The 20739-nt window shown below is 35.8% G+C and overlaps 2 protein-coding genes across 3 annotated transcripts; one reads left to right on the top strand and one right to left on the bottom strand.

Moving 5' to 3' along the window:
• Positions 1–1397: 1397 nt before the first annotated feature.
• On the bottom strand, positions 1398–7713 carry LOC129245094 (ATP-dependent RNA helicase DHX15 homolog). Of its 2 annotated transcripts, none has more exons than XM_054883076.1 (7): positions 7530–7713; positions 6628–7445; positions 6091–6564; positions 5764–6027; positions 2534–2656; positions 2099–2452; positions 1398–2025 (listed from the first exon to the last, which is right to left on the bottom strand). In XM_054883076.1, exons 1-7 carry the CDS (start codon positions 7580–7582, stop codon positions 1898–1900), a joined length of 2214 nt encoding a protein of 737 aa, XP_054739051.1. In that variant the 5' UTR covers positions 7583–7713; the 3' UTR covers positions 1398–1897. The 2 variants fall into 2 exon arrangements, with proteins under 2 accessions (XP_054739051.1, XP_054739052.1); XM_054883077.1 differs by having other exon boundaries at positions 6628–7421; positions 7530–7712.
• Positions 7714–8078: 365 nt separating this feature from the next.
• Positions 8079–12316, top strand: LOC129246100 (kinesin-like protein costa). Its single transcript, XM_054884645.1, has 4 exons — positions 8079–8796; positions 8851–9595; positions 9663–10114; positions 10179–12316. The coding sequence occupies exons 1-4, from the start codon at positions 8184–8186 to the stop codon at positions 12116–12118; spliced, it is 3750 nt and encodes a 1249-aa protein (XP_054740620.1). The 5' UTR covers positions 8079–8183; the 3' UTR covers positions 12119–12316.
• The last annotated feature ends 8423 nt before the right edge of the window (positions 12317–20739 follow it).

Genomic DNA, 20739 nt, shown 5'->3' with positions numbered 1-20739 from the left:
TAGGTTTGACGGGGCATATGAATACGCCGAACATATAAGTATATTGAGTATGTCGAGATCGATTCTGAATAGGTAGGAGTTTAGTCTGCTACAGCACCCAGAACGTAGTTAAGCTAAAGTCACGCGAGTCTCTCAGGATAGCCCAAGATCTTCATCTGCAATAGGTGTTGATTGGACTCCGATGATGGCATTCAGAAGTCGTCTCCCGATGAATGTAATTTAGCGTCTGTTCGGTCCAATAGTTCTGGGTTCGTTTTATCCTGGATCTCGTCGGACTAGTTAAAGAGATGGCTGCCCTAATAGCAGTGATTTGGCGTGTCTGGAGCTTTGTCCACTGTGCGCCACTAGTTCCAGGCGATCAGACAGGCGCAACATAGTTCAAATCAATTGTTTTTATTGTCGCCAGCAACATTTCTTTGTCCTTGTCCCAGGTACTGCCGACTAGCGATTTGAAGACCTTGCAGTTTTGGATTTAAGTAGCAATTGCGGTTGTGTGCGTAGAGAAGGAAAGCAAATTAACAAAGGTTACTGCCAAAATTTTGGAGTTGTATACAGTCGGTATTGAGTCGTCGACTTTAACCTTGAACTGTACTTTGAGCTCCTTTGTCCAGGTGGTAAAGAGGGTCGCTATGGACTTAATGGGGAAAAAGTTGTAGATTCCTCGTAGTGAAAAAGCGAGAAAGAGGTAATGTTGTTTTTGTTGTAGCAGCATAAACATTTCCCACACCTACATTCGGGGAATGCTGCTGGAGTGACAGTCCTTGGCCGGATATAAATCCGGGTCGTTTCGGTAACGTAGAACCGACTGTCGTGGAAACGAGAAAGAGGTAATCGTTTACTTTGGCGCACAGGTCATCGATGTCATTGGCCGACGCCATTATCGTACAATCGTGAGCATAGGAGACCAGGGAGACTCCCTCTGGTGGCTGGAGAAGCTTCGATATGTAGAAGTTGAAAAATAAGGTTGAAAGGATACCACCCTGCAGAACACCTTGCTTTATCTTCCTCTGTTTAGAGTTTTGGTATCGAAAACTTACTGGCGAGTGGCAGATGTTTCGTGTAGAATAGGAGTCTTTCAAGAGTCTTCGCTATATCGTCTACTAACTCGATCCCTTCAATGCCCTTATAGTCTGGTAGCCAATAGAAATGTAGCTTACAATTCGCTGCTAACCCTTTTACTGCCTCCCTGCTCTGAAGAACGATCCTTAGTTATACCAAAAGATCTAATTGCTTTAATGGCTGCCTGAATATCTATGAAAAATCTTGGACTTAGTCCCAGTAGTATCACAAGCTAGGTATGCCGCCTTTCCAACTACGAAAACCTCAGTCTGGAATACACTGTAATGATCTGGAAGCTTCCGTAGTTCTAACTCGAACATCGAATAAAAAACTTATCGTTTATTTTCCTTATCCATTTATTTTAGAATTTCTCATGAATTCTATTTAAATAAAACGCATCAAATGACTTGCTAAACCATAATTTCGGCAATAGTAGATAATAGTAGGTGTATATATAAGTATAGTTGTCAAAAATTGCTTTAGCAGCAATGTTCTGCAAGTATAATTATTTTTTTATTTATTTTATTTATATATATACTCGTATATGTAAGCTCATGCTTCAAAACATTTCTAAAACGCATTCCGTACTATTTCTATTCATGGTATTCAAACTTGGACACATCCACCCGACCATTAAACGCGTTTTTTAAAATACCTTTACCAGCACTATATGGACTGATTTTCTTAGTTAGCAGCTGATTATCTTGAAGTTATAAATTTTATTTTTTAAACTATTTGTATTCAAACAAGTTGATGTTAATATTCAATAAACCGTAAATGAAAAGTGAATGAATGCAAAACTTTTGGAATAAACACACGCAACTTATCGGCGTTTAAACTAAAATCCTTTTTGATACTGCTTCGACTCCAGACGCTGCTGCAGCATTTCTAGTTGCCTTTTAGCTTCGCATTGTGGAAAGTTTGTCATTTCGTAGTATTGTGGCGCTAAAGTGAGCAACCATTCCGCTGATGGTGAAAATAAAATAAAATTAATTACCGTAAAGAATTACAGCTAAATAGAATTCTGAATCCCACTTACGTTTAATATCTGTAACTGTGCGTATATAATTTTTCGTAGTCAACACAAATTCGTTATAGATGACCCAATCGGGTTTGTGGTCCAGGCAAGTGGATGGATGTAACTGTACGTTTTGATTGTCCTTGATGGTCAAGTAGTGACCGGTGCGCTCTAAATGCGCCACTTGCATGAAGAAGCCCTGCACCAACGCTTTACGTATATTGACATAATAATCTTTGGATGTGAATTCAGTGCTGCTGCGCTTCAAATTGAAACGATCCATTATACGCGCAAGCTGTTGACGCACATTATCGGCTGATTTCAACGAACGGAAATTTATGAAATTCTCATAAGACCAATTGGGGTCTTCGCTACCTAACAGAGGTAAGACAAAAACAATGGTAAATTCAAATATTACAACGATAAATAAATTTAAAAAAAAATAAAACCACTTACTCTGTTTGAAAGCATGGTAGACATTCAGTAGTGTCAAGTGATCACCGTCGATGTGTGCAAAGCGCATCTTGGCCTCATCTGCAGCCTTCTTAGCCTCATTCGGGCGCACAAAGCATTGTGGCACTGTGGTCGTTCGTGCAGGCGTAGATAAAAAGGTAACAAAGTAGAAAGGAAGAGAGAGAAAAAGTGGTTTGGTTTTGGGTTGGCGGCGTCACAGAGTCCATAGAACGCGGCACAATCCCACACAAACGCAGTTGAGTTATGTTTCACAGCATATTTGGTGATTGAAGGAGAGTCCTATTTTGCTTTACTAATTTTTCGTATTTAATTTTGAGCAAAATACTTCAACTTCTGATAATCTTTTCTTGTATTTTTGTTTTTGGTTTGTGAATTTTAAGTTATTGCAAACATTTGGTGATAGTTTTCAAGTATTAGGACTTGCGAGCAATTTTTTAGTACAGTACGCAATTGGCAACTAAAGACATCGCCTATATTGGCAAATGAAGTTGGATTTTTGTTGAGTAATTTTGTCGTGAGTTTCAAGAGCGATTTTTTCGATAAGCACTCGAAGTTTAAACCTTAAATATTTTTTGAAAACTTTGGAGACAATTACAAAATTATTAGTCAGTTGAGATCACAGTGGTTTAAAGTTGTGTTATCGCTCGTGAAACTGTTTTCAGTGGTGAATGCAAAAGACAAATGAATTGAGAAAATTTTTCTTTTGCATTTTTACTAAACATAAACATGCCTCAGTTCGCATTGGTTAGTCATGTAAGAGTTTGTTGGAAACGAAGCTGTCAGTACGTTAGTCTAAATTACACCGATAATAAAAAGAATATAAACAAAACTTGGCTAATACAAAAATTCCTGTCTACTAAAACCTGCAGCAACCTAATTAAAAAACCACCCCATTCCACACAATTTCAATTTCAAGTATCTGCGCTAAAACTAAGTAATAAGATTAAGTATTTTTCAAAGCAGCGAGAGACAAGGCCAATTTTGATTTATATATAAATGAATATAAAGTATCGGGTGTTTTTTAGCTGCATGAGAACTATTGATAATGGTAACTATGGTTTGGCAGCTCAGAACGGCAAACTGTGTTGATATGTCTGTTCAATGAGATTTGGCAAGTCATCAGAAATCATTTAAAAATCGTAAAAAAAAATTATATTATAAAGAATATTAAAAAAAAAAATTATAAAAAACAAAATAAAAACAAAAAAATTTAAAAACAAAATGAATATAGAAAACTATAAAAAAAATTAATAAAAAGAATTTATAAAAACGAAATTATAAACAAAAAAATTATCAAAAAAAAAAATTAATAAAAATTATAAAGAAAAATTATAAAAAAATTGAAAAAACACAAAATTAAAAAAAAGTATCAAAAACAAATATACAAAACAAAAAAAATATATAAAAAAGTTACAAAAAACATAATAAAAAAAATTATAAAAAACGAAATTTTAAACAAATTATCAAAAACAAATATACAAAAAAACAATTATAAAAAAGTTACAAAAAAAAAAATAAAAAAAAATTTATAAAAAACAAAATTATAAAAAAACAATTATCAAAAAGAACAAAAATTAGAAAAGAAAAATTATAAAAAAAAATTATAAAACAAAAATTATACACAAAAAATTATAAGAAAAAAAATTATAAAAAACTAAAATCATAAAAATAATTATAAAAAAAAATTATTATATAAAAAACTAAAATAAAAAAAATTTTTTTTAAATAAAATCAAAAAAATTTTTAAAAACTAAAATCATAAAAAAAATTATAAAAAAAATATTATATAAAAACCTAAAATTAAAAAAATTTAAAAAATTAAATAAAAAAAAATGTAAAAAAACTAAAATCATAAAAAAATTATAAAAAACTAAAATCATAAAAAAAAATTAAATGTCGATTCGCCGTCATTCTCAACTTGTAGGTTTTACATATACAGGGAATGCTGCTGAAGTGTCAGCCCTTGGGCGGATATAAATCCGGATCGGTTCGGTTACGGCCGACTATCGTGGCCTTTGTCCTTCGTCTACGTGGTAAAAATCTTGGCTTATGGGCGCGCATAAGATACAGCTCGTGCAAGAATTGAAGCCTAATGACCACGCATTTTTGATAATTGGGCTCATTTAGATTTACTATTCAGAGATTTTTTGGAAAAAGTTGTCAAAAATTGGACTGACCGAATGGATCATGCAACTCGGAGACGCGGCAGGCATATATCGTATTGAAAAAAAATGTCAAATTATAAAACATAAATGCAAAAAAAAAAAAAAAAAATACCAGATTCTAATAAAAAAAACTCATTCCAACAATATTTCTCTTTTGTATTATCATTTTAAGTTCCCAAGCTCTTAAAAAACACCCGATACATACATGTATGCATTTACATATATGTACATTAAATTGCCACAAGATTTAATGCGTTCTTAGATGAGCCCAGAGCGTTTAGAGTAGTATACGTAAACGCATATGGATTTGAAAATAAAAAAAATGTAATTAATTTCTATAAGAACGACAAATGTAACACATAAACATAAGGCTAGATATTAAAGGAGCGCAGAGAACTACTTCGGCCTCTTCTCATCACAATAATTCGTCTATGCCCACTTCTCTAGGGGAGTCTAAGAGCATACACGATATATTATTCAGATGAAAGAAACAAGTTCAGCGACGTATCTGCGTTCCAGTCACACAATGGATACGTTTATTTAAGCTGAGTTGATGCAGATGACTTTTCCGTCTGCAAAGGGGTGTGAAATGACGGTAAGTTAATCATTTTTGTTCTAATCTTTTATGGCCTTACACTGCTCATAGGAACTCTAGCTAGGTAAGCTATTTAAACTTATATCGGCATTGACATTTTACTCTTCAGAGCGAAAATACTGAGCCCTCTACATTCGATTATCTTCAAGACATTCATATCAATGTAGGTTGATCTCCTAAATATATCTGTAGAGGTTTCAAGTCTGCTTTTTATTTATGTTCTTCATCACCCATCTCAATCCTGAATACTTCCTTGAAATTTATTACGTAATCTTTCCACATTATTTCTGCGCGTTCTTATCACACATTAAATCTTGCCTTGCAAAAAGCCTTGTCGCTCGTTCACGAAAAACAACCCAAAAAACCTTACTGGTAAAATTAACGGTTGTCTAAAATGGCAATAAATAAAAAAGCTTAAAGCACGCATTGTGTAGTAATGCGCGCATTCTCACCCGACAGCATAGCCGTTATGGAAAGTATTTCATTCGAGCAGTTATGTTGACAGCTGGCAATCAACATTTTAGCCAACTGCGGATCCAATGGGAATTCAGACATAACTGCACCCAAGTCGGTAAGATTGCCATCATCATCTAGCGCAGCCAAGTAATTAAGCAATTCCAGTGCACGCATAAGTGTCTCTGGTGCAGGCGGATCCATGAAATCAAAGTGCACCAAATCATCAATACCGAGTTTTTTCAGTTGCAACACCACAGTGCCTATATGTGTACAAATTTTCAGTTTCACAATTTGCAAAGGTATTAAATATTAAGCTGCCTTACCCAAATTTGAACGCAAAATTTCAGGATATGTATTATCCTGCATTTCGTTTTTATACGCCTTCTCCGTGTACAAGCGGAAGCATTTGCCCGGGCGTGTACGGCCAGCACGACCAGCGCGTTGTTGTGCTGAAGCCTTTGAAATTGCTGAAATAAGCAAACTCTCCACTCGTATACGTGGATTGTAGACTTTTTGTTTTGCAAAGCCCGGATCAATCACGAAAACGACACCATCAATTGTAAGTGAAGTTTCAGCAATATTGGTGGAAACGACTACTTTGCGCCCGATTGCACCATTGGCATTTCGCGGTGGTGCAGGCTCAAAAATACGTTGTTGTAAATTTGGGGGCAGAGTGGAGTAGAGTGGAATACATTTCAGTTCGCCTATATCGGAGCCCAAGTTGTCTGTTTCACGTTTTATACGCTTGCATGCCTCTTCGATTTCCTCCTGACCAGTTAAAAACATCAATATATCACCTGAAAATTGTGGAAATGTTAGCTTAGACTGAATTTAAATCTGTACTAGTGATTAATTGATACCTTCAATATCTTCGCACATGTGAATTTGTATAACAGTGCGTATGGCTGCTTCTAAGTAGTCACGTTCTGGTTCAGGTGTATAGAAAATCTCGACAGGATGTGTACGACCCGGCACATTCATCAAAGGTGCATTATCGAAATATTGTTGAAATTTGCCTGCATCTAAAGTAGCTGACATCACCACTAATTTTAGATCATTCCGTTGCCTTATGACCTCTTTTAAAACACCCATTAAAATATCTGTGGCCAAAGTACGTTCGTGGGCCTCATCAAGTAATATAACTTGATACTGTTCCAACATAGGGTCCGACATGGCTTCACGCAACAGCATACCGTCCGTCATGTACTTAAGCACTGTTTTTGCTGATGAGCAGTCTTCAAAACGTATAGAGTAGCCGACCTCCTCACCAAGGCTCACATCCATTTCCTCTGAAACACGCTGTGCAACAGACATAGCGGCCACACGACGTGGTTGTGTACATGCAACACCTTTTTTACCTTTGGACGTAGCAAATTCAACACACCATTGGGGTATTTGTGTGGTTTTGCCGGAACCGGTTTCACCGACCAAAACAATAGATTGATGTTCATTCAATAGGCGCATAAAATCGGCTTGATATTCAAATACTGGTAGAGTGATGCGCTTCTTGTAGAGATTGAAATAGCGCTGCGTAAAGGGCTTCAAATTGTAGGGATTTACATTACCCGGCTGGCGTGAGGCGCTAGCTACCGCACCAGCAACAGGGGCTGCTGCAGCGGTGTTGTTAAATGAGGTTGCAGACACATCGAATTCTCTAGAATTGGACAGTGGGTTTAAGCTTAAATGGATTATAAAATGTATAGAAAGAAAACCGAAATAATTAGCGCGGTTTTCGCCATCACACCATGGTGTGGACACTTACTTCTTCGACTTCGTATTATAGGTCTCGCCCACTTCTATGCGTCTTTTTGACATTTTCTAAGCAATTAACTGTTATTTAAAGGGAATTTGTTAATTATAGAACGTTTCTAAACGATATTTAACAAAAAAAATGCACGCGAAAAACACACGTTTGTGCAACTTTTGTTGTAATGAAAAGAACACGAAGTTGGCTGCGATTCGCGACACCTGCAGTGTTGCTTTCATACCGCACTATTTTTTACAAACATATTGGCGAAGCATAACCTTTGCTTTACAAGAATAGTGATCCGTAATTAGAAATTCGTAAGAACCTCACATCAAACTTTCGTGGTATTGTACCTGTGGATTTAAAAGTCGTATCTGCATAAGTGCTTTAACCCACAATATCTGTAAAGTGTAAATGCTGTTTTACCTCCATATTTTGCTCCCTTTTTGAGCGCAAAAGAAAACCAAAAGTGTTATATAGTTAATGTGACTATGCAACACTGTATAGGCATATTGGAAAAAAATAGAATAGTTACTGTGTGTAACGTTGTGAAAATTACTTAAAATTAAATTAATTGGCATATACACACAATAAAATTAGTTCATAACAATGAACCAATACACCGAAATGTCATTAAAATAACTTTGTGTACAATAAAGACATCCGAAAATGATGGAAATTCCGATACAAGTAGCCGTGCGTATCTACCCCTGTTTACAACCGGCTGCAACAATACCTATAGAAGCACCACCACCATCAGCTGGAAATGTTGTACATACGAAATCAAATACAGGATCAGATGAACATCTCCAATTAGCAACGCAAAAAGATGATAATGGAAATTTCAATTCAAATACAGTCCGCGAAAAGACAGAGACGCTCGCACAAGATGAGTCGTCTGCCACCGAAAATATATTCTGTGTGCAGGCCATTCCAATGGCCGCACCAGGTTTTCTAAATACGGCACCAACAGCTCTGCCTGGACAATTAGACAATGGCATAGCTGCCGGTCTAATGCAGGTGGGACCCCATTCATTCCCAGTAACTCATGCGCTCCCAATGGACTGCACACAAAGTCAAATTTACCATCAAACTGTATTTCCACTGATTAGTTTGTTTATGGAGGGTTTCGATGCTTCAGTGGTAACTTATGGTCAAAGAGGAACTGGTAAGACATACACTCTCTACGGGCCTAATTTGGACTGTGTATACAGTGATGCCGGACAAGGTGTGGTGCAGAGATGTGTGCGGGAAATTTTCGCACATATGGAAAATCATCCAGGTAAGCACAAAATTATGGCGCATGGTTTTTCAATAATACTGAACTTTTAAATAGAACGTACTTATGCTATTAATATTGGCTGGGTTGAAATAATCGACGATGTTATACACGATCTCTTGGGCGTGGGAAATATACATTGTGATAGTATCACTGATGTTTTTCACTGGCTACAATTGGGTTTAACTGCTAAACAGCGGCCAACAAATCAATCAGATGATGCGCCAATTACGCATACACTTTTTACGCTCACGCTTGAACAACAATGGGTTTCAAAAGAAGGTCTCATTCAACATCGCCTTTCTACGGCTAGTTTTTCTGATTTATGCGGCACGGATCGAATTTTCATGTTGAACGCACTGGATCAACCCACTAGCTTGCCCAAGGATGCAGGTCTTCAAACTTTGGAGCAAGTGGTAAACACCCTCACTGATCCGGCACTTATGTATGGGGCCAATGGGAATATACCATATAATCAAACGACATTGACCACACTTTTGAAAGATTCCTTCGGCGGGCGGGCGCAAACGCTGCTAATTTTGTGCGTTTCCCCATTAGAACGAGATTGCAATGAAACTATTTGTAATTTGCAATTTGCTTTCAAAGTGCAATGTGTGCGAAACTATGTAATTATGAATACGTTTTCTGATGATAACACACCCATATCGCCAGAGACAGTAATGCCTGAACTACCTGGAGCCAGTGTACGTGGCGTGCCAGTGGGAGCGGACACATTTGGATTACAGTTTGCAGCAAGTCAGTGGTACAAATTGGTGTCGAATGCCGAAGGTCTCTTCTCCAAGTAAGCGGAATAATCACTTTAATCACGTACCAAACCATATTTTATAATATTATTAATTGCCCAACAGATTAGCTACCTCCAACGCTGTCACTGAATTGGATAAAGAACAAATTGAAGAATGGCTTTTTCTCAAGCAGGAATGCGAGGAATGTTTAAGCTCTGCGGAAGCTATACGTTCACAAAAGCAATTGGTCCCTATACAGGAAGCAGATGAGCCGGAGGAGGCAATGAGCGAACCAGAAACCTCACTGCAACAAAATTCGGACAATGAATCGGACTGTGAATCTCAACGCCCTGATTTGATGGAGAAATTAGAGGCGCTTATGGAGGAATTGCGCCTAAAGACAGATACATTAATAGAGGACAAATATAAAGAATTTATACAAAACCAACCCAAAGCGGTTATGGAGAGTCAAGAGAGTGCAAGACATAAAGAGTCAGCAAATAGCATGGAATTGGTGCTGAGCGAGCAACGTGCACCGAATGAAAAGTTAGACGAACGTAAGGCATCCATTGGTGGTAAGTTTAATTGCGTAAGAAAACTAACAATTAAATTTTATAATGTGAGCTATTCAATGTCTAGGACGGCGGCGGTCAATACAGCCTGGCGCCAGTCTCTCAAGTGCTGAGATTGCGATGCTCAATCGCGTGGCTTCACGTGAACAAGCAGTACCTAAAGTAGCCGATAATTTCCTCGAGGGCTCAGGTGACCTGCAAAATGCCTCACAGTTGCGTGCTGCAATCAATTCGCCCTTAGAGAATATACAGAAGAAATTGCGCAAATTAGATACAGATATCGAAGCACGGCAAAATCAAATTCAGGAAGTAGAACAAACCATGCAGTTGAAGCAGAATATTATAACCGAACTTGTCAAAAACAGTGACACCCGTTCGACCGCCAAGCAGCGATTTCATAAGAAAAAGTCTAAACTAGAGTCCGAGTATGAGAAGACTAAAAAACAATTGGCCAAAGCAATAGTGCAGGGAAAGGACAAATCTGAAGTGGAACGTTTGCGGTCTTTAATTGCTCACATAGAACATCGCTTGCAAGACCTCGCTTCGATGAAGCACATCGCCGGCGAAAGTGGACAAAAGGTGAAGAAATTGCAACAGTCGATACATGAATCCAAAAAACTCATCGACGATCTACAAAAGAAACTTAAGAAAGATCGTAAGCAACGCGAACAATTAGAGCACGAATTGAAAGCGCTCAAAGAGAAGGAAAATAATGGTAACGGCAACAGCAAAGCACTGGTGAAGTTAGACTCGCACGCACCGCACGGTGGTTCCAACAGCGTCGAAGATGTGGAACGCGGCAAAAACCTTAAAGAAGTACAAGCCCGCATATCGCATTTGGATCATGTGTTGCGCGAGAAATCGGAGAATCTGGAGCAATATGGCGATAACGCCGAGGGCGCTGGCGAGAAAGAGGGACTGCGACATGAGATACGCAATCTACGACGCACACGCGATCACTTACTCGAGCAACGCTGCACGCTCGATCGCAAGCTAAAGCGCGACAAAATGCTCTCGCATCGTGAAGAGCGTAAGCTACTCGAATGCGATGAGGCCATTGAAGCCATCGACGCGGCTATTGAATTCAAAAACGAACTCATCTGCGGACACAAATCGATTGATACCAGCGAACGACTACAGCGTGAGAAGGGCGAGCAAATGCTGATGGCACGCCTCAACAAACTCTCGCCGGAGGAAATGCGCACGTTGCTGTACAAGTATTTCACTAAGGTGATTGATTTGCGCGACTCATCGCGCAAACTTGAAGTACAGTTAATGCAGCTAGAACGAGAACGCGATGCTTGGGAGTGGAAGGAGCGCGTGCTGTCGAATGCAGTGAGACAGGCGCGTCTCGAAGGGGAACGTAATGCTGTGCTATTGCAGCGGCAACATGAAATGAAGCTCACGCTGATGTTGCGCCATCTCGCCGAAGAGACATCAGCATCGGCTAGTTCGACAAGTTTCAACGACGCACAACACCATCAGCAGCAGCAGCAGCAACATCAACGTTACTTGCGACCCACAAACCTGGCGCTGACACATCAACAACAACAACTGCATGCGGCTGGCGGTGCCATTAACACTTCATCACAGTATTCCGACACCGATCTCGATTTAGACTTTTACAAGAATACCACCATACCGGTGAGTGGTAAAATTTTGAAGCCGCCCAAGCATGGCGAAATGGAAATTTGTCCACTGCCCGATGCACTGGCCAAATACAAACCATTGGATAAGTTCAAAGAGAAGGAGCGGGAGTCAAAGAATAAACTATTTGCCAAATTTCAAGTGCTCACACGCTATGCCGGCCAGTCTGTAACTGCTGCAGCGTCTAATTGCGCTGCGGCCGAGCAGGTCGGCGGTAGTAGCCGCAAGAAGGACAAGGAGCAGTTGGCGGCGGCCATACCACAAGAGAACCTAAAACGCTTAATATCAACACCACCCGCCACGAAAGTGACGCGTCAAAAGAATAAAATTATCATACAGGATGCAACACGTAAGAATTAATCGATGAATGGGCGAAGAAGAAGTAAGAATTTATAGCACGTCATTTACTTGAATACATTTTTTATTCAGTTGCACATGATTTTCGAAGGATAGAGTAGAGTAAAGAGGATAAGATAGTGTCAAATATAATAATATGCAGGTTGGAAGAGAAAAATTACTGAGAATTTTAGTTTTTTATTTTTTTAGTTTTTGTTGAAAATTTTAAATTAGTTTCACGTAGGGATATTGCCATAAAAGTGTGTATTTTTTACGCATTTCAAACTGGTAGCCATAACCTAGTATGATTTTATTATTTTTCAAACTTTTTTTTTTGTCTCCTAATTGTACAATTTTGAGGTAGAACATCCTATTTCATTTATCATATATGTATTTCTCTTATTTCTGAAAGATTTTAATGAAGTTCTTTTTTTCGTTTAAAATTTTTTGTTTTAACACAAATCAATTTTGTGAGTTTTCGGTAGCTGACGAAATAATTTTCAGGTTGTCTCAAATGCATTTGGTTATTGTTTTCCTATGTGTTAGGTGCTTTTGTACTTATAAAATATTTGTTTAAAATACCTACAAACGAGTATATTACGTGCTTAGGAATGACAAGAGTGTGCTACATATGTTTTTGTAGAATTGTTTTTTTACTTTAAGATTTACTTTGTTATTTTTTGCACTTTTATAAATACATAAATAGTAAAGATGTATGCCATAAGAAAATATTTTTGAAATACCACCAATCAAGGCGCATTCATTAAAGGTGGTGGCACTAGACCAACAACAATGTTTTGTACGTTTGATTGTTAAAGCAAAGTAGAAAATTAAGAATGAATTTGCTTTATTTCTCTCTGGGTTGACAGCCACATGGACACGGCGAGAGAAAAAAAAAACAAATCAGCTGATTTACCGCTACCATCTTTAATAGATTCGCCTTGCCATCAATATTAGTAAAGTCAACTTTAATATTTTGACGAGAGATGCAAATCTCAGTTTGTTTTAAGTAGCCTTTATTTCATGTCTTTTGAAACAGATTTTTTAAATTTTGTTTGAGTCGCCTTTATTACATGTCTTTTGAAGCCAATGCTTTAATTTTTTTTGTTTTTAATTTCTTTAATTTTATTAAAAAAACTATTTTTATTGGGTTGCCTTTATTGGGAGCGTGTCATTATTCTGCATTACAAAATTCTGGGTGACAAAATTCTGTAAATTGCAAAAAAAAAATTTTGCTTTTTAAAATTCTGCTTTTTTAAAATTCTGCGTTTTAAAATTCTGCTTTCTAAAATTCTGCATGTTTAATGCGAAAAATTCTGCTTTATTCAAGTTTTGTGATTTTCGTCATACAAGAAGAGAGTCAAAGTTCTCATCTCCAGGTAATATTTGATTGCAAACATATGTACATATCAATGTATAACTGTTATCAACTATAATTAATGTAGGTATGTACATATGTACGAGGGGATTCTGCTGTTTCCGTGGCGCCGCAATCTTATGGCGGATTCTTATAGAACTCGACAAAAGAAAACGAAATGAATGAGTAAAATTTTTTGATATCTCGCTTAGTTTTCGAGATATTGAATAAAAAAAAGGCTGGAAGGCCTCAATGGTTTTAACACGGAAAGGAGTTCTACGCAAAAATTCTGTGGATTGCGTAGCCGGAGTTGGACTGATGAGGGTTATTCTTTTGAAGCGCGGCCGAAGGCCGCCCACGCGAAAAGGAGTTTTACGCAAAAATACGGTGGATTGCGTAGCCGGAGTTGGACTGATGAGGGTTATTTTTTTGAAGCGCGGCCGAAGGCCGCCCACGCGAAAAGAAGTTCTACGCAAAAATACTGTGGACTCTATCTGAAGAAAAAATTATTATTATTAATTTTATTTTTTAATATCTCGAATATTAATAAAAAAAAATAATAATAATGAATTAAATAATTACATTACCTCTTTAACATTGTTAACATTATATTTTAATACAGAATTTTGTAATACTGAATTCTGAAAGCAGAATTTTAGAAAGCAGAATTTTAAAAAAGCAGAATTTTAAAAAGCAGACTTTTAAAAAGCAGAATTTTGTTTTTAGAATTTTGTACATACAGAATTTCGACACCCCTTTATTTCATGTGTTTTTTAAATTTTTTTTCTTGAGTCGCCTTTATTTCATTTTTTTTCAAGCCGATTTTTTAATCTTTTTATTTAAAAAAATTGTTATTTTTTTATTGAGTTGCCCTTATTTCATGTCTTTTCAACCAGATGTTTTAATTTTTATTTTTAAAATTTGTTTTTTTTTTTATTTTTTATTTTTTTACTGTTGCCTTTTTTCATGTGTTTTCAGGCATATTTTTAAAATTTTTTTATTGAGTCGCTTTTATTTCATGTTTTTTCAAGCAGATTTATTTTTTGTTTTTAATTTTTTTTTTATTTATGTTTTTTTTTTTAATTTTATTAATGAGCCGCTTTATTTCATGTCTTTTGAAGCAGATTTTTTTCCGTGTATTTGCTTTTTTTAATTTATATTTTCATTTTATTTTTTTATTTTATTTAAGAGAAAATTTTTTTTTTCTTTTTTTGTGAATTTTTTGTAAATTTTTTTTGAACTTGTTTTGTAAATTTTTTTTTCTAATTTTTTTTTTTAATTTTTTTTTGAAATTTTTTTATTGAGTTGCTTTTTTTATGTTTTTTCAAGCTTTTTCAAATTTTTTTTTTTTTTATTTTAATCGCCTTTATTTCATGTCTTTAAATAAAGTTCACGCCACGCACATCAATCAGGTTGCAGCAGGGAGCGTTTGAATTGTCTAGAATTTCAAACTGGAAACGCGTCAGATTTTCCATTTTAAAGAAATGTAAGCAAAATTGGCGTGTATTTTGTTATTTCATGAATTCTCTACACAACAAAAAAGTAGAAGATACAAAATGTTGGACAGTTTAGAGAGCACATAAAATTAAAGAAGCTAATTTGGCTGGTCCACTACTTGTCTACTACCTGTCATTTACTATTGATGTGTCTCAGGTTCAAGGTGCGTCCAAAATTTTTGAAATCGAATCATTTTTAAAATTTTTTTGTGTCAATACTTTGTAGTTTCTATTTTCTTCATTCATAATGCATATGATTCAAATCGTTTTAGATTGTTCTGCTTAAATACTGTTACAATCGGCTGCATTTCATGTATGGGCAAACTTCCATTTTTTTTAATATCAAATTTTTTGAAGTAGTTAATTTAATATTTTTGATATGAAAAAATATGTATTTTTTTTTTACTTTTATTAATTTTGAAAATGCATACATACAGTCAGAGTCATAAGAGGGTGTACACCACATATTGATAAGTTTCGACGGTTTATTTATTTTTTAATTTCAATATTTTTTTTATGAAAATGTAGTCATACAACAATAAAATTTATATATAGCAAAGTTTCGAACTTTGTATACAATTTCTAAAAATTCGGGAAATTTTTATCAACAACTCAAACTTTTTACTCGGAATTTTTAGAATGTTTTCGGGTATGCAGTTTTATAGACCATTAAATTTTGCTATAATAAAGTGCAAGTTTCAAGTGGTTCAAGAATCGCGTTGATTTTTACCTATTTTTACTGCTGACGGTGTTGAGTGTTTTCTTCCATATAAAAAAAAATTTTCATAAAAAAAATATTTCTCAAAAATCAGTGTGATTTATATAAAGGATTAAATTTATTTAATGAATTGGCAAAAACTGTTGAAACCGAAAGTAATAATATTATACATAAAAGATTATTGATCGATTATATTAAAGAAAATATTGTATAAAATAATCGTAGCATTAGTCAATCCACACAAACAATTACAAAATTTAAAAAATGAATACTATTATGAATTGCAAATAGTAAGAAAGCTAAATAAATTACAAACTACTTGAAATTTGCACATTTTTTACCAAAATTGAATGAGTTATTTATAAAATTGCATACTTGAAACTTTTTCAGGAATTCTGGGTAAAAATTTGGAAATTTTGATAAAAATTGTGAAATTTTCCAAATGAGCTGTAAAACTGCATACTTGAAATTTTTTCAGAAACTCTGAGTAAAAATTTTGAAATTTTTCAAATGAGCTATAAAACTGCATACTTGAAATTTTTGTAAAAATTTTCCAAATTCCCAAAAATTTTGTACAAAATTTGAAACTTTGCTCTTTATAGATTTTTTTGTAGTAAGAACTGTATTTTTATGAAAGCATAATTGAAATTAAAAAGTAAATAAATAAAGAGCCGAACTTGTCAATATATGGCGTAGACTTTCTTTTGACGTTGACTGTATTGCGAAAATATCTTTTAATGTTAATTTTTGAATATTCAACTCATTTTTTTTGCTCACTTTTTGCTATTGCATTGCTTCCACAATTCATGCAGTTTGAAAACTGAAGTTTTTTATCATTAATTTTTTTTATGAAAAAAGAAGTGTACGCCCATTTCTCCTTTATGATCCTAAAATCATTTCAAAATATTACTCAAGAAATGTTTTCCTAAAGAAATGTGCTAGTTTATTAATACTCATACTCGTATATTAATTAAATTTACTTTAACAATTAAACAAAAAACAAAAAAAAAAACAAATTATTGTACTTTAAAAAATGCGCTTCCTCAATGAATTAATTATAGTTTTGCAATTTTTTTTATTATACATACAAACATAGATACATATGTGGACTTATAAAATATTTACTTTAATAGCATCTAAGTTTTCCATGCATAATATACATACATACATACATACATATACATACATATACATATGTATATCTTAATTTTAATCATTTTTGTAAGTTTTTTTTAAGCAGAATTTTGTACACATAATTTTAAGTGTAATTTCGTGTCATAAGTTTTGGGCGCTATTTACAATTAAATACAATTTAAGTTCTACATTTTAAGTTTACAAATTGAATATTGTACTCAAGTTTACATGATTTTTAAAAATAACATAACTAAATATTAATTACTCAATACAAAAGTGAATAGGTTTGCTCAATTCAGCAAAGCAAGGAAAAAAATGACTAAAAAGAAGAAATCCCTCGATGTAATACTCAAACCCACTTAATGGCATTTAAGCAAATTCTCGTCTATTTGTAATGTATGTAGTGTATAGCACCCACACACACACACACGCAAAGTAATAATCCCACACAAGACAAATTTGAAGACTTAAATGAAAGTTATACAAATCCATATTTGAAGATTAAAATTAAAAAAAGACACTTTTGATATCCCGAAGTTTTAAAAAATTATGTTGATTGCAAATTGCAATAGTGAAAAGACAAGTTTTTATTCTGCGGAAACACACATACATATAAGTAGATACATTTTTTCCATTTTTTTATTTCGAATAAATTTACTTAAACATATTTACAAAAACCCTCGAATATTTTGACTCAGCGATTTTTGTTTTTTTTATGAATACAAATTTTCTTGTGAAACTAAACTGTTCGATTAACATACACACATACACACCTATCGCAGCAATTACTTCTAAAGAAGCAAATATGTATTACTAGTAATAAAATATCTATATATATGTATGTATCTACAAAATAATTTCAATTAATGCCATATAAATGATACTAAATAAATATGTATACATGCCATATACATACATACTTACAAGAAAATATGCGTCAATATTAACAAGTTAAATAAAAAATGCAATAATGAGTAGTACTCAAAGTTTTTGAAATTGGGAATTTTTTACGGTTTGTGCGAGGTTGAATGTTGACTGTGATTGTAGGTTATAACGCATGGACTTAAAAGCCCCTGGCCCAACATATCAATGGTACTAGTTTCATTGCATTCACCTCCTTTTCAGTTAGTGCTAACCTTAAAAATACCATTTAAAATTTCATGATATTCTATTCATTAGTTCGTGAGTTATTGTGCTAAGAGTGACGTTACTGAGGTTATTTTCATAACAATGGATCAAAAAGAATTTCATGTTTTCATTTTACACGGCTTCTTGATGGGGGAAAAAACCATTCAAGCGATGCAATGGCTTGAAAAGTGTTATGGGGGCTTCGCTCCATCAGAAACAACAATGAAACGATGGTTTGCTGACTTCAAACGTGGTCGTAGAGACGCCGATGATCCACAACGTAGTAGACGTCCAAACGAGGCGGTGACATCAGAAAACATCAATAAAATCCCCAAAATTGTTTTCAACGATCGAAAAGTGAAGGTGCGCGTGCTAGCTGGCAACGTAAAGATATCAAAAGAACGTTTTGGCTTTATATTGCATGAGCATTTGACTATGAGAAAGCTCTGTTCAAAGCGGGTGCCGCGTTCGCGCACTGTTATGTTTCATCAAGAAAACACACCATTTCACAAGTCAATCAAAACAATGGTAAAATTACATGAATTAAACTTCGAATTGCTCCTACATCCAACGTATTCGCCAGATTTCGCTCGTAGCGACTACTGGCTGTTCGCAGATCCAAATAAAAACTACTCTTCGATAAGAAATTTCGCGCGAATGAAGAGCTTACCTCCGAAACTGAGGCCTATTTTGAGGCAAAATATAACTCGTTCTACAAAGTGGTATTGAAATGTCAGAGCGCCGCTGGAATGATTGCGTTGCTCTCGATGGAATATAGCTAGTTTGGAACAAAAAAAAAAACGAGTTTCTTTCTTAGGCACGGAACTTTTCCGCCCATGTGCTAAGCACAAAGTTATGCCATATGAAATCGGTGGATATGTGAGAAATAAAGAAAGTTCATTTGCGCATTTTAGATATATTTATATATTGTGCAGTAAAAGCCCAAGATCTAACCTGTTGTAGCAGCATGAAAAAAATACTAATACATTTTTGGGAATGCATATTCATATAATTTCGGTAGCGTTCTAACGGTCCAGGGCAGTAGCAAAAAAATACAAAATACTCCTGCATTATTACGGAAAGTTACTGTATTTACGACCTATACCAGTGTATCTAAGTAGCGAATCATTACTGGGAAAAGATCGCACCACATGAAAGGGGTTTGGGATGAGTTATCAAGGGAGCGACAAAGGTAGTCTTTCACATTTAGGGCATACATCTTTTTGGTATGTCATGTACTGTACTGAAAAAACTAGAAGTTTAACCAGCCATTGTATCCAGAGCAACGAGGCAACTTGAACTGCAGCTTTTGTTTTTTTGGTTAAAGATCCATAAGTATGTCAAGTTTCCAGATTAAACCTTAGTAAGTCGAAATTGGTAGTCTAATTATAATTATTTAATTCCAGCTTGACTCCCTGTTTTCAAAGGCGAGTGATAGTTTAAGGCTGTTTGCAGAGAAGAAACGGGATAGCAAAGAGGCATAATCGTTTATATTTGAGCAAAATTCTTCACTGTCTGTTATTATACTTTTCTAAGCACATTTCCCCCCCAATTTTAATTTCGAAATTGTTGTACAATTAGTCTAATCTAGCACTTTTTCGTCACATATACGGTCTAAATTATTAAATATATCTTAATTGGCGCTATAACCGCTTACGCGATTTTGGTCGAGTTTAACAAAGCGCGCCAGTCGTTTCTTTCTCGTGCTAACCGGCGCCAGTTGGACACACCAAGTGAAGCCAAGTCCTTCTCCACCTGATCTTTCCAACGCAGAGGAGGCCGCCCTCTTCCTCTGCTACCACCAGCTGGTACCGCATCGAATACTTTCAAAGCCGAAGCGTTTGTATCCATTCGGACGACATGACCCAGCCAACGTAGCCGCTGGATCTTTATTCGCTGCGCTATGTCTATGTCGTCGTAAAGCTCATACAGCTCATCGTTCCATCGTCTGCGATATTCGCCGTTGCCAACGTGCAAAGGTCCAAAAATCTTACGCAGAATCTTTCTCTCGAACACTCCAAGCGTCGCTTCATCGGATGTTGTCATCGTCCAAACTTCTGCGCCATACGTTAGGACGGGCATGATGAGAGTCTTGTAGAGTGTTAGTTTTGTTCGTCGAGAGAGGACTTTACTGCTCAGTTGCCTACTTAGTCCAAAGTAGCACTTGTTGGCAAGAGAGATTCTACGTTGAATTTCAAGGCTGACATTGTTTTCGGTGCTGGTTCCTAAATAAACGAAGTCTTTTACAACCTCGAAATTATAACTGTCAACAGTGACGTGGGTGCCGATACGCGAGTGCGCCGACTGTTTGTTTAAAGACAGGAGGTACTTCGTTTTGTCCTCGTTCACCACCAGACCCATTCGCTTTGCCTCTTTATCCAGTTTGGAGAAGGCAGAACTACTAGCGTGGTTGTTAAGGCCGATGATGTCAATATCATCGGCATACGCCAGCAATTGTACGCTCTTATAAAAAATTGTGCCTGAGCGATTAAGTTCTGCGGCTCGTACGATGCTCTCCAACATCAGGTTAAAGAAGTCACACGACAGCGAGTATCCCTGTCTGAAACCTCGTTTGGTATCAAACGGCTCGGAGAGGTCCTTCCCAATTCTGACGGCGCTGCTGGTGTTGAGCAACGTCATCTTACATAGCCGTATTAGTTTTGCGGGGATACCAAATTCAGATATCGCGGCATACAGGTAACTCCTTTCCGTACTGTCGAATACAGCTTTGAAGTCGACGAAAAGATGGTGTGTGTCGATTCTCCTTTCATGGGTCTTTTCCAAGATTTGGCGTATTGTGAATATTTGGTCG

Source organism: Anastrepha obliqua, chromosome 4, assembly GCF_027943255.1.
Source record: "Anastrepha obliqua isolate idAnaObli1 chromosome 4, idAnaObli1_1.0, whole genome shotgun sequence".
Taxonomy (NCBI): Eukaryota; Metazoa; Arthropoda; class Insecta; order Diptera; family Tephritidae; genus Anastrepha; species Anastrepha obliqua.
The sequence above is the reverse complement of the archived record's forward strand: the minus strand, read 5'-3'. Positions and strand labels throughout refer to the sequence as shown.